The sequence below is a fragment of the Electrona antarctica genome (genome assembly GCF_951216825.1).
Source record: "Electrona antarctica genome assembly, chromosome: 3".
Lineage (NCBI taxonomy): Eukaryota > Metazoa > Chordata > Actinopteri > Myctophiformes > Myctophidae > Electrona > Electrona antarctica.
Window position 1 is genome coordinate 13,108,276 of NC_136808.1, and position 14,858 is coordinate 13,123,133.

Here is a 14,858-nt window from a genome sequence, read left to right on the forward strand (position 1 = left end):
TCATAAACTATCTGTAACCTCAGCCTCATAAACTATCTGTAACCTCAGCCTCATAAACTATCTGTAACCTCAGCCTCATAAACTATCTGTAACCTCAGCCTCATAGACTGAAACTAATTAACCTCAGCCTCAGACTCAAAAATTATCTGTAACCTCAGCCTCATAAACTATCTGTAACCTCAGCCTCATAGACTGAAACTAATTAACCTCAGCCTCATAAACTCATAAACTATCTGTAACCTCAGCCTCATAGACTGAAACTAATTAACCTCAGCCTCAGACTCAAAAATGATCTGTAACCTCAGCCACATAGACTCAAAAACTATCTGTAACCTCAGCCTCATAGACTCAAAAACTATACAGGTCAGGATAGATAAACAGGGCCAAGAGCTATGAATAAAGTAATGTTCCATGTTATGCTGTATGATCTAGTTATTTATTTTAAATCTGTCCTCATGCTTGAACTATTCCAATTTTAGAAGTAGCAGTAGGTAAGTGAATTTCTTTTGGGACTTGTTTTACTAGCTAATCTAAGATAATGAAGCCGAATTGAACTGCTTCCGTTATAACAAAGTGAGAGTGGATAGTAAATGTCTCTTGCTTTATCATGGAACAGATAGACCAGCACATCTCACCAACGTATACTACACACATATAGAGGTGGAAAGGAAACTTGCTGCTATATTTTGAAACACTAGTAACATCAACCACATGTAAATGTAACTGCTAGTAATGGTGGTACATCAATGATGTACCAACATTACTAGCAGTTATGTTACGTAACATCATGCTTCCTAATGCAGTGAATGTAAAAGGAAGGATTCTGTACCTAAATCAGGACTACTTGAGATATAGATGGATTTCTAATTCTGCAATTGCAAAGGTAATGTAGCAGTCACAAGCTTAAAGAATCATATAATTAGAAATAACAAAAGTTAAACAAAGGCAGTATTTTTCCTTCCGGTTCACTACTCACAGTTACTTTACCTTTTGTAATTCAGAGCAAACCATCAGACCTCAGAGTAGTCATACAGACTGAATGGAACATGGGTCCTGGTCATTTCTGCTGCTTGAATTATATTGAGCACCTCACAGAGACTTCTGGTCAGTTTGGATGATTTTTGGCAAGAGACGTTTTCAATGGGCTCTTGGGTCATTCTATGCCACTCTGATGCCGATTTGAACAAATTGGCCGTTAACATGATTTTATTTTTTAAGATGTTTTTGCACATTAAACGTGAATAAAATATTTACTGTGACAAGGGTTTCTCTTTTTTTCCCCCACATGGTCATTTAGCAAGCAAATTTGTTTGACTTTTGTTTGTTTTATTATCAATTTTTTATTTTCAACTTTTTGTGTGATATCTCCAGACTGAAGAATGTTACTGCAGGCCTGCAGGGTGAGACGTACAGTATCTGGCGTCAGATTTGATGTGTCAAAAGGTACTCTGTGTATAAATTCACGGTGTCGTCCTGCCACAGAGACAGAGACAAACAGAGAGACTGCATTTATCAATGTAAACATTTGTTCACCCAGGTTGACATTTCTATTACCCCTCAACCGCTGGGTGGGTGGATGTGTCATTTCATTAAAAAAAAAAAACTAGAGGGTGGCAAAAAAGTGTCAACTAAAGCCTGATTTTATTTTTACCTGTAATGACATGCTGAAAATAAGAGCCAGTTTAAAAGTGATTAATGCATGTAAGAAAACATTAAAATGAATCTTCATTCAGGGGTGAGAAATAAATTTGGAGCTACAATAGGCTCTTTGCACAAAGAATAACTTCCTACTTCCGGGCCCCTTCCCTACTTAACCCATTTAGGCCTGAGGCCGATTCTAAAAACGCCTCTAAATCCTGACCTAAGTTTTCTGAAAAACTTCAAATATTTATATAGCATCACATTTTATAAATGTTTGAATACTGTACAGAACCCCAAAATGGGTTCCCGGCCTGAAGGGGTAAAACACCAAAATGGGTTCCCGCCTAGAATGGGTTGTTATTGATGATACTAATTAAGGCTCTGTTCCATTTAGTGTGCAGTGGTTCTCAAACAGCACCCCGACTCTGTTTGACCAGAACGGAACAGAGCCTTCATTAGTTTCAGCGGTAACACCTGTGATGGAAGTAGGGCATGTGTGCATATAGACGAATTCAGAAACGGGTCACATGGTCGCTCGCAGCTTACGTATTTCCTGTAGGCGGAGCCGACATAGCTGTGGGGTAAACCCACACGTCTTCTACTACATTGAATGGTAGAGTGACTGATGTTAGTCTGCTCAAACATTACTCCTTTACCTGCTTTTTACTAACACTTTACATTACAACACAACATTACAAAGATGCCCAGAACATCGGTATGAACCTGTGTAGTTTATGGCTGCTCAAACAGTAGTGGCAACATAAAAAAAAAAACGGAATGTCAAAATAACCACCGGTTGCTGAGACGAAGCAGTGAAAGGTCCTGAAAGATACATAACGTCAGTCTTACCCAATACCCAATCTTTCTGTTTTATGAATATGAACACAAGGCTGCTGTATTTTATACCTCATACTAAGCATTTAAAGTATGAGGTATAAAGTACAGCAGCCGCTGTTCATAAAACAGAAATATTGGGTAAGACTGACGTTATGTATCTTTCAGGACCTTTCACTGCTTTGTCTCAACCATTACTCTATGGCTCTGGTCTCAGCCACCGCGGTGGATATTTTGACTTTGTTCTGGGCATCTTTGTAATGTTAGTGTTAGTAAAAAGCAGGTAAAAGAGTAACGTTTGAGGCAGAATAACATCAGTCACTCTACCATTTCACTGTAGTAGAAGAGGTGCAGGTTTACCCCGCAGGCCGCAGCTATGTCGGCTCCGCCTACAGGAAATACGTAAGCTGCGACCATGAGACCAGTTTCTGAATTCCTCTTTAGAGCCCATTGCTATCCCCTGGAACCTGGCCTAAATGACGCCCCTGGCTGTGGTTGTGTCTATAGTGTGATTGTCCCTCGCATGATGGTGACAGTCTGTCCAGCTATATTGATTCTCCCATCGTCCCTCACTTCGAGCTCCAGCTCCCCACCCCGACTGGAGCACTGGAAGGCTAAACACACACACACACACACACACACACAGCTGTTGGATTATATATTTAGAGACTAATAATAGGGGTGGACAAAAAAAAAGATTCACTCAAATATCGTGATTTTTAATGCCACGATTTTAAAATCGAATTGTGATGTTCAAATTGTGATTTTATTTTTTGTATAATTTACGCTATTTTTTCAGATTTTGTTTTCTTTATTTTTATTTTTTCATGACAGTAAGACGTTATCTGGCTGAATTGAAGTGTATAATTAAACTTTTCATGGGTTGTTTATAATTGTTTCAAAATAAAAGCAAATTTACTTGAGAGCAAAATCACAATTACATCATCAAGATGTACTAAACAATGTTAATGATTTTTTTTCAGACCTCCAGTTCTAGGAAACACAGAATGGGGGGACTTTTTTTTATTATTTCCACACAGCTCTAAGGTATATTAATGACATAGTAAAATGTTGAAAATGAGTGGAATTCCCCTTTAATTTGCCAGGAAAAAATATAAATGCTTAAAATGGTATGGTTAATTAAATGTCCAGCCTCTATGAAAGTGAATGGTCTAGTTCTATGGTTTTCAACCAGTGGTCCTTGAGGGGGTTCCAGGTGGTCCCCAGCTAAATGATGAAGTTGGTAACCAAATGGACCCTTATTAGATCTTTAATGCTTGAGAGTACAAGCATTACTCATTATCAAGAGTTAAATTATTGTTTAACATCTGCATTACTTGATTTGATTTACAAGTAATGCAGTCTACAAGTCTACACAATTAGAGAATGTAGAAGAATTGTTATCTTATTCAACAACAACAAAATATTACATTTTGGATCTGAGAGGCTAATCAGGCTCATCAGATGGTGTTCCGTGGCTCAAATGCTGAATAAATAATCGACCAGGTCGAATAAATAATCGACCTGGTCTAGATGTATTGGATTCATGATAAAATGTATGTGATGTTACAGTAATTACCCAGCATCTTCTTCTTCCCTAGTTTCTCTGACCAATAGCTGCCTAGGACAGTATGGGCAGAACCTACAAAGAGAAGGGTTAAGATGATTTAGCAGTACATTTAGCAGGGCGCCTGCTATTGCCAAACACGGAACAATCCTACAGCGTATATATTTTTGCACAATCAGCTTGTGCAGACCATCTCACTGCAAGGCTACAGATGTAAACTTTTAGTTTTTATCTTTGGCAGCCTAGGGCATGTGCATAAGTTGGTTGTGAGGGGCTTACAAATGGCCGGCCTTTTCAAAAGGAAAGCCAAGCAGTTAGCGAGGTACTGCTCAGTTTCAGCCATTATAGGAAGCCGCTCAATTTGGAGGAGGCGTTGTTTCCTTTATCCATGATTTATGTCTGTTGCCCTGTGTCCGACATGTCAGCTGTACTGTATGTAACGATGCTTTGTTTTGTTGTAACTGGCTGCTCTCCTATTGTCAAACTGCACTGGCAGTACCTTTGTACAAGGTATTCCTGTACTTCTCATTATGTGGACATAAATAAACATTTAGTGTGTGCGTGTGTGTGTGTGTGTGTGTGTGTGTGTGTGAGTGATTGAAGCATTTATTAACAGTTTGCAATAGGGCCCACCGTTTTCAATTCATCGTGTGTGTGTGTGTGTGTGTGTGTGCGTGCGTGCGTGCGTGCGTGCGTGCGTGCGTGCGTGTCCTACCAGTGACAGGATCCTCTGGGATTCCATTCCAAGGAGAAAAGAATCTGGAATAGAAGTCATAGCCCGGCTGGCAGTCTGGTGCTCCTAGACAAAGAAGAAGCAGAGAGCGATGCATAGATTGACAAATGGATGGAGGCTCTGGCTAGCTACAGTACGCTGTGATTCTGCACACGCTACAGGAGAAGCTATAAAAAGCTACAACAAAGACGATATCCTTTGATCTGTGACATTACTTTTACTGTTGTTAAATTACATGTCAAAGTACATGTCATTGTGTAAATAGAACTTGGGCTATATATTTAATGGCTTTAATTTCAGTTATCATATGTGTTAACATTTTCTCCTAAATCATTTAAATGCTACTGAACTTTCCCAATTAATTCGGTCAATGTTGACTAAATATAATGGTGCCGTTATAACCCACGAGTTTGAATTTAGTCTGTAAATCAGCCTTTTTGCTAGAGACTATGTTCAGCTTGAAAATGCATTTAAACACAATGATAACAAGCACGTTTCAAGTCCCTGCAGGTTAATGTTTGTACCATATTGAAATGAATGGATTCCACAGAACTTTAACCACGATATAGTTCCGAAAATGGTCAGCAGGAAGTCAAGTATACTGTGAGTTGTAGTCGATGGGCTAAACATGCCATGCCACTACTATGGTCCTTTAACTGTACGTTCAGCAATAAGCCTATCTCACAGAATTTCCCCGCCCCCCTAAATACGCCCCCTTTCGGGGTTAGTGGTGATAGCGTGACGTCACTCCATAGACGCTACATGTTAAAAGAGGTTATTTAAGAAGTCTACAACTTTTGTTTTCTCAAGGTAAGGTTTGTTCTATCTGCTCGACCTGATTTACCATCTTGTTTGCTTCATAATAATATTGGTCTGTCACATTTTTACATTAGAAAATGTACTTAGATTCTCCAGAGAAAAAAACGTGTAAATGCCCATGTTAAAGTCACCACTATTTACCGGAAGTGGGCGTGAAAAACGGGCTGTGAGATAGGCCTATTCAATTCCTCTTATACATCTGTAAACATAATGCAGTGCACTAGCCTTTAATATTGTTATTATTCATGTTGTTGTTACTAGTACTACTGTCTCTATACTGTAACTCTTAATTGTCTAGTGGTCATAGACTACCAGAGCACTGGATCTTTTACAATGAACAACTTGAATTCTAAATCTATACTTCTGGTTCTGCCCTACCTATCATGGTGAGGATGACTCCCTTTACTTTGCCAGTTTTTTCACTGGACATAAGAGTTGCAGGGTCCAACTTCAGGTTGGTAAGAACTGACCTGGAGAAAACACAGACAAAAACAACCCCAGAGAGAGAAACACAGAGAAATAATGTGAAAAGGGCATGATGATGTAGTGAAAAGTATAGACTTGATGCTGGGAGGCCGTCAGTTTGAATCTGTGTCGTACACTATAGTCCAAAGACAAATTCCAATACCCAAAATTCAGGCCACTCGGCACTCGCTCACTCACACTCCAGTATGAACTCTGCTAATAAACAAACCGCAATGATTTACGTTCGGAAAAATGGGGCATTCAAACATGGTCCTAAATATGTATTTATTTTTTACTATAGTCCTACTAGACACCAGGAAATTACATCTGGCCACAAAAGATCACAGGATATATTGAATATGAAGGGGAGGTGACAAACATATTGAGCCTATGATACACAGTATGGCATCCCCCCAGTAGGCTACATTCACATTCAGTAAATCCTGTGATCTTTTGCGGCCAGATTCAATTTCTTGGAGTCTAGTAGTACTATAGTAAATTATTTATAAAGAAATTGCCATAATATTTTGTAAAACAATACATATTTTCGAATGCCCCCGCCCCCTGTCAAAAACAATCGCTAAAACGAAAGAAAGCAGCAAATAAAACTCATCTTTTACTTTCTCTAATAACAACCTAAAACACGAGCCTTGATTGAAAAAAACTAAAGTTGCTTGGTTTGTTTACTGTTGAGTGAGCAAACAATGTTGCACATTAAGCTATAGTCATCTGAGGGACCCAAACTCATTTGAGGACCCCCCTGGGGGTTCCGACCTCCAGTTAGGGAACCCTAGTAGTTAAAGGATCAGTGTGTTTGTGTGTGAAATTGTCCAAACCTGTCACAGGTGTCAGACAGACGAACCAGCAGCTTCTTAGTGTTGGAACACAGGTACACATCCTGGACTGGGATGTCCCCCACTGCTGCCTGAACACGCACGCACGCACGCACGCACGCACGCACGCACGCACGCACGCACGCACGCACGCACGCACGCACGCACGCACGCACGCACGCACGCACGCACACACACAAAGGAGTGAGATGGGATTTGAATGTGTTTACTGTATAACAGGTTCCCAAACCTTTTCAGCTTGAGACCCAACAGACCCAAAACTTACAAAAATACATTATGAATGAAAATAACTTAAGCCCTATTTCAAAATTAGACAAAATAGAAATTCTACAAGCGAAAAGCGCGTAACATAAAAACAGGTCAGAGACCAAAATTGCATCATCACAAACCTACGTTTGAGAAACACTGCTGTCTAATGTGAGTAAAGTGCTTGTTTTATTATACCTTAATGACGTCTCTGAACTCATTGGCATCCTGAGGGGAAAAGATCAGTATAAACAAGTGTCATTAACAGGTTATTCACCAGTGTCAGTATAGAGATTTTGGACACAGGGACACTATAGTACAATTTTATTTGTATTTATTTGACAGGGACAATGCTCATTAATCAACACGTCAGTTTTCACATCCATGTAAATGGGCCAGACTTAGCCAGAAGCTAATTTACATTTGTGGTCCCTGAGCAGGTTCGGTGAGTGTACAAATGTTACATTGTTATTTGTTGTTGCTGTGCAGCTTTACATGTGTGTATTGGGACTATGGACAATTGGACATGCACCTCAGACACATTTTAGACACAGGTTCAACCTGCCATCCCTAGTTTGGGCATAAATGTTTCAAAAATGACAAAAAAAATTTTTCCAAACATTACTAAAATAGCAGATCTATTTAAGCTCAGTTGTTTTTGCTATTTGTCGTACAACAAGGTATATAGGGTATAAGTGGTTATGACTCATCGTAGGCCTTGAATGCAACAGACGAAAAACAGTCTAAGTCCACACTATTTATCCATAATGTATAAATGATAGATAAGGGGTCAGGACAACGAGGCCTTTTTGTGGAGGGGTCAGAATGAAATTTGGACTTAGACTGTTTTTCGTCTGTGGTACTTATTAATGACCACAGTGTCATCTGACTTGTTTTTACTTCATACTCGTGTCAATATGGTTTTTTGGATTTTGAATGAAACCCCATTCGCGACTTGAGACATTTTGTTCAAAACGAGCCACTCCTGCAAACTTTGGAAGCCAATCTTAGCCAATCAGGATGGAGTATGAAAAATTGGACAGATCTTGATCACATGACTAGAGATCATGGGCTCTATTTTCGTCCATGCTAAACCCCTTATCCCTAAACTACTTTGCCTTTTTTACTATTTTGAAAAACATTTTTAGTTAAATTATCTACAAGCTCACATGTGTCGATGTAGATTGGCTATTTTAACTATTGAAAAATGTTTTTCAAAATAGCTCTGTCAGGAGCTTGGGTTCCATGGCCCCAATAGATGCCATCATCACGTATTATCATAATAACCAATAGACATCATGATGGCAAATGCTATGAAAATGAGACCCAGGTCGTAAGCAGCCTGTAACTTTATGCATGAAGGATGCCGGCCATGGGACTTCTACTATGGCTGGCTACAAGGGTATATTCTATGCCAATACAATTATGGGGCACTGTGTGTTTTATATAGTATCCTTATGGGATTGGTTGTGTTTGGATTTGTCTTACCTTCCTTGTGGGTGGGTAGAGAGGGAAGTCCATGAGAAAGCGCTCAGCTCCCTGCCTGATGACACACAACTCACCACTCTTTGTCTCAAACACCAGTTTGGAGTTGACATTTTCTGACAAAATAAGATAATTATAATAAATGGTTTTATGTAACCACATTTTAGTCCTATTTACAAGGAAAGGACAGCCATTCTCTGGCACCTGAGAATCATCTCCAGCTCTACGCAGTAAAAAGAAGAAAACAAAAACAGAAAAAACAAAAGAGTGAACACTAATGAACACTGAGGAAGGCCAGTGGCACCCAACTTACGATGTCAGGCAGAAACCTTGTTTCTCCATATTTTGACTAGGCCGATATATATTTTTATTTTTTCGTAATGTAATGCCCTACTTTGTCATGCACGACAGTGTCACACAAAAGGAGCAAAAATAGCCGATCTACAAGGTCACAACGCATCGCGATGCGACGCGTTGTGAGCTTGTAGAATGGCTGCTATAGGATCCATTAGAACCGGTTCTTTTATTTTTTATTTTTTTACATTTCCTGAAAAACAAGTTTTGGACATACAATATGTCCACCCGACAACAACGATGTGGTTTGGTGTGTGAAATGCAAACCCCACACAGAAAAGACTCAGTCAAACACTGATCCACAGGGTCAGGGCCTTTGCATGTATGTAAGTACTACACAAATAGTGTAGACTTCAGAGGCTATACTGACAGACAAACCTAAGATTGATTGAAACCTACAGTAAGTGTGTGTGTGTGTGTGTGTGTGTGTGTGTCTTACTTAAGTCCTGAAACAGAATTGCTGCAGTAGCCAGGGTAGCGTGACCACACAGGTTTACCTCATTGGTCGGCGTGAACCATCGGAGGCGGAACCTATATCCTGTCAACCAACCCCTTGTTAGGAAACAACTTCTGAAATTTTTACAACATATCACAGTAAGAGCCAACGACTGTATTCAAAATTCTTCCAGTGAAATCATGACGGGTAACATTTGTTAATACATTTAATACCCATCTAATACGGTTTCAAAAAAGTTTGATTGATTGATTGATTGATTGATTGATTGATTGATTGATTTAAGTATTTATTGACAGTTTGCAGAATTACAGTACATTTCAAGTACAACTCAATACAAAAACTGTTAACTGTGAGTGGATGACACCATAAAGCATTACACTTATAGGGCCCACCATTTTCAATTCATCAAAACATTTAGAGACGTACGAATATACACTTCTATATAGCCAAAAACAGGACATCATCATAGGAGGTAAAAAGGAAAAAAATATATATACAGCGAAGGGGAAAAGGGGTGCGTTGGGGATTCAGATTTTACGGGGGCCAGTTTCGAATTGCAGCCGTCCGTAAGTTCCCTTTGAGAGCAGTTTTGAAGGAGGCAAGGGATTTGCAAGTCTTAATGACTGTTGGTAGGGCGTTCCACATTTTGGTGGCATAGGAGCGAAATTAATTTAGTCCCTTGTTTGTGCCGAATCTGGGTTGGACGTGGTTTGTTGAACTCCCTCTGGTGTTGTGGGTATGGACTAGGTTGACATTAAGGAAGTATTTAGACAAGTACTTGGGTATCTTGGTGGTGTATAGCACACTATGTAGACTTAGATAGTATTTTAAACAGACTTATAGCTTGTTACGTAGACAGCTCTAGAATTGCACTTTATGTACTCATAGCACTTTATAGTACACATGTATAATATATTATATAGTATAGTATGTATAGTTTACATAGATACTCCACTGTTACGTTCTTAGTTTACGCATGATTCATGATAACTACTTTTTATATACAGTATGTGATGTATGCCATGCTTTTGTTATTGCTTAATGTAAGTCGCTCTGGATTAAGAGCGTCTGCTAAATGCCTAAATTGTAAATTGTGTATCGAATCTTGTGGACCAGACCCATTGCAAGATGCTGTACTCTGTCGTCAACCCTAAGCCATTCCAGCCTGTCAAAGTGGGCAGGGGTGAGGTTGGTTCGGGGAGTGAGGCCAAGTAGTAGTCTGACCAGTTTGTTTTGGGAAGTCTGGAGCCTTGTTTTAAGGGCCTTAGAGGTGCTGTGGTACCAATAGGTGCATGCATAGTCGAAGAAACCTTGTACGAGGGCTCCTGTTAAGGTCTTCAAGGTGTTTTTGTTGACCAGTGAGGAGTTCCTGTATAGGAATCTTGTTCTTTGGTTGAATTGTTTTGATTACATTGGTGGCCATTTTATCACCGGAAAGATTTGCCTCCAGGATGGAACCTAGGTAGGTAATTTCATCTTTTCGTGTGATAATATTGTCACCCACTCTAACCAAGAAGCCATCTGCCTTGCTGAGATTTGATCCAAATAGAATGGATTCAGTTTTTCCCAGGTGTAAAGATAGTTTGTTATCAGCGAGCCAGGTGCAGATTCTACAGAGTTCAGAGCTGAGGGCCTTTTCAACCTGCAGTTTGTTCTTCTGTTCATAGACTATTTTTTCCATCACTTTCGAGATGGAGCTAAGAATAGAAATAGGGCGGTAGTTGCCGGGGTCTAATTTGCTCCCTTTCTTGTTAACTCTGTTTACATGGTACATTGAGATGAATTTGAATTAGTCCAAATAGAAACAAAGCATCGCCATGACATTTGCTGAACGCATTCATGCTCCCCGGATGATGACCCCGGGCTCTATACTGATTTTGGTGACCAGTGACCACATGCCAAAAATCCAAACTGCAATGTAAACATTTGGTAAACCAAAAGGGATGTGGTCGACAATTTGATGTCTCCAACAAACAGGCAGCTGCATCGTTTTCTGGCTGTTGTCTATTGTAATTTGAGTTTCTTATCACTGCATCCTGACTCAAATAAATACCCTTGAGTCATTCCTTCAACTGAGTAAAACCTGACATATCGGATGTGTCTATTTTCTCCAACAACAGCCTTATATGATTAGTATTACTGGGGAGGTCGGGTAATGTAATTTTCACCATGCGGATCAAAGTAATTTGTGATTATTATTACTATGATTATTACTACTGTTTTCCCCCACATTCCCTGTCAATTATATTGCCAGGTGGATCGGCTGAAATAATCTTGAGTGGCTGCATGCAGTGCTTGCTGCATGCAGGTCAGAATCTACCAGTGGTAGACCGCTATTTTCTGTTTAATAGAAAGCTGGAGAGAACCATGTTGAACAAACACTCTATAGGGCGTTGCAGTCCCGCCCCCTTTCATGACGACGACAGGCCCAGGAAATAATTCCCCATGCATTTTTCCCATTGACATTTCAAAAAGTATTTATTTAAAGATCTGTAAGCCTCAAACCGAGCCAACTCGGATCGTGACAAATCATGACAACAAACACAATTGTTTGGTCCGAACAAATAATTAGAAAGAAGAAAAAAAGGGAAGGGTACAACACTTTTTTTTTGGGTTGTTTGTTGTAGAATAAACATTTTGTCTTTCTTGCGCGTTGCACATAATGGACGAGCCTCCACTGCATTCTACGGCGTTTACAACAATGCTCTTCCCAGCCAGGTGGTGGTGCATTGTTACCTATACACAATGCTGAGAATGTGTTTTTGTTTATTTTTCTTTTAGCCTGCTAATACCTATACCCCCAGTCCACTACCTATCCTAACCATGCTCTTACTGTCGCCCATCACATCCTCTCTCATGCACTTTATGTGGGGGTTATGTGGGGGTAAGATGACTGAACAAAATACATGCTCTCATACACACACACACACACACACACACACACACACACACACACACACACACACACACACACACACACACACAGAGATTATATTATATATGATTATAACCTAATAATTACACACTGACCACTTGCATTATGATGATGGCGACAATGCAATACATGCACTGGGTGGTTTGTAACCGGGTGTGTTTGTGAAGTTGCAGAAAAAGTCTACACGTTGAATTGTTTGCATTACAGAATTAACTAGAAAAAGTGCCCTTCTGGGCACAGGTCTCTACCAGGAGGATAGGACTGTGTGTGATGTTTGGCAAAATGTTTAGGAGTAATATAAACATGTTTTTTTGTTTGTTTGTTTTTTGCAACAATTTTCTTCATTTTGTTGAGGAAATGCAGAGCCAGATCACTCATAGCATCTCTGAGGATAGAATTCTGGATGAGCAGAATTTTGAACGAAACAGGCCACTCCTGAAAACTTTGGAAGGCAATGTTAGCCAATCAGTGTAGAATCAACAGACTCGTCTTGATCACATGACTACAGAGATCGTGTGTACCGATTTGCGTGAGATTTGGATGAAATCTGTGCGACTAACATAAGCAATGTGTTTAGCAGAAATCGGCCTCATGGTGGCGCTATAACCGGCAGATGTGGAGGGATGCAGGGAAAATGTTTTTCCATGGCCTCTAGGGAGTGCGCATACATAAGTTGTATACAGATTGATGCAGTTATAGCTAAAAACAGGAATTGGCCTGTTATAGCGCCACCATGAGGCTGATTTGGAAAATAATGAGTGGCATGTCGTCCTCGGCCTAGTGGAAATGTGCGTGTGTAATTGCACACTGTTTTTGTGATTTGTGGCATTTTGTTCGAAACGGACCATTCATGTGAGCTTTGGAAGCCAATATTAGCCAATCAGGATGGAAGATGGGAAATGGTGCAAATCCGTGTTGATCACATGACTATGTAGATAGTGTATACCGAATTGTGTGATGTATGGATAAAATGTGTACAGGTAATCTACAGAAATGTGTTTTGCCTAAATCGGCCTCATGGTGGCGCTATAACAGGCCGTTGAGGAATATTTGGGGCAGAGGTTCATCGTTGGCATCCATGGAGTGTGTGTGCACAGTTTGGCATGGATCGGGCCAACGGTACCGGAGATTAGCTGATAACGGACGGACGGAAGGACGGACGGACGGAAGGAAGGACACACACACGGACGGAGTGCAAAACATACTCTCTCCCCATGCCTTCGGCCTGGTGGAGACAATGACAGCTGCTGTCAGCACCTTTCAAATGACTCTGATTTGAATATGAGGTAAACAAACAATACTAGATTACTAGACCTACGCCTACAGAGTTCATGTAACGGATTGTGTCTGATGATGATACAATGTAGGCCTATCTCATATAGTTTAATATCCATCTTATATCCATATAACCCATCTATACAGCAATGATATTAGAACAACTGACCTGTTGTGAAGTCATCAGAGGGGTTGAGTTTGATAACAAAAGCTGTCTCTGACACGTTCATCTCAGTTGCTATCTTCTGGTACAACTCATCAGACAGTTCCTAGTAAAAACAGACATCATGTTATTGCACAATTATCAAAATGGTCATATATTTTTTCAACATACATGGGTGGTAATAATTGTGTCTTGACTTGATCTTTCTCACAGACTCAACAACTCATTTAATACTCATTAATCTATTTGCCGAACATTTGTTCCTGCTGCTTTTTATTTGTAAAATGTTGTTTTTGTCAGATAAAAGCATTAACCTGGTAGTAACTGTTGTATCTTATCTGTGATAGCCTAAACAACAGCTAGAAAACGTGTTTCCAATGCAAATATACTCACATGCAAAAGTGGACAAATTGCTGCCGGGTTTCCTCTGAATGGTAAGGTGGTGAAAGCATCAACAACATACACAGGAATCTCCATTGTGAAATGTCAATTAATTTGGAATTTTAGCAATTTGAGTGACTTTTTTTTCTCCTTTACACCAGCTAGCTCACTGCTGAATGGACTTTACACCCAATGACCCAATAGGTGGCCCAGTTCCAACTCCCAATCCAATAGATAGAGCCCACCACCAGTGCACCGGCCTCCATCCACCTAGTTACAGCAGGTTTTCCATACACTCACAGTTACTCCACTCCATTCCAGCCATTTGGTCTAGAGAGCCCGCCTACTCCAATACTGTATCCGGGAGGTTGTGTGTGTGTGTGTGTGTGTGTGTGTGTGTGTGTGTGTGTGGCGCGCGCCGATCTGCGTCGATTATTCTCCAGACTCTGTCTCATATATCAATTCAATTAAATAATTAAACGGAGCTTTATTGGCATGATAAACATATACATTTACATTGCCAAAGCTTAAGTGTCAAAATATAATAAAAACAGTTGAAAATGGGGAAAGTAGCTGTAACAGTTGAAGGGGGTACATGCATTGTGCAAACATAGTCAAAATCTTTTGCAGTCATTTTGGGGCATTTTTC

At 40.0% G+C, this 14,858-nt stretch overlaps 1 protein-coding gene across 1 annotated transcript; it reads right to left on the reverse strand.

Moving 5' to 3' along the window:
• Positions 1 to 2,976: 2,976 nt before the first annotated feature.
• Positions 2,977 to 14,305, reverse strand: pbld (phenazine biosynthesis like protein domain containing; the record flags this gene model as incomplete). Its single annotated transcript, XM_079496208.1, has 10 exons — positions 2,977 to 3,089; positions 4,055 to 4,117; positions 4,758 to 4,841; positions 5,973 to 6,064; positions 6,896 to 6,984; positions 7,358 to 7,387; positions 8,648 to 8,760; positions 9,438 to 9,536; positions 13,835 to 13,934; positions 14,222 to 14,305. The coding sequence occupies 10 exons, from the start codon at positions 14,303 to 14,305 to the stop codon at positions 2,977 to 2,979; spliced, it is 867 nt and encodes a 288-aa protein (XP_079352334.1).
• Between the last annotated feature and the right edge of the window lie 553 nt (positions 14,306 to 14,858).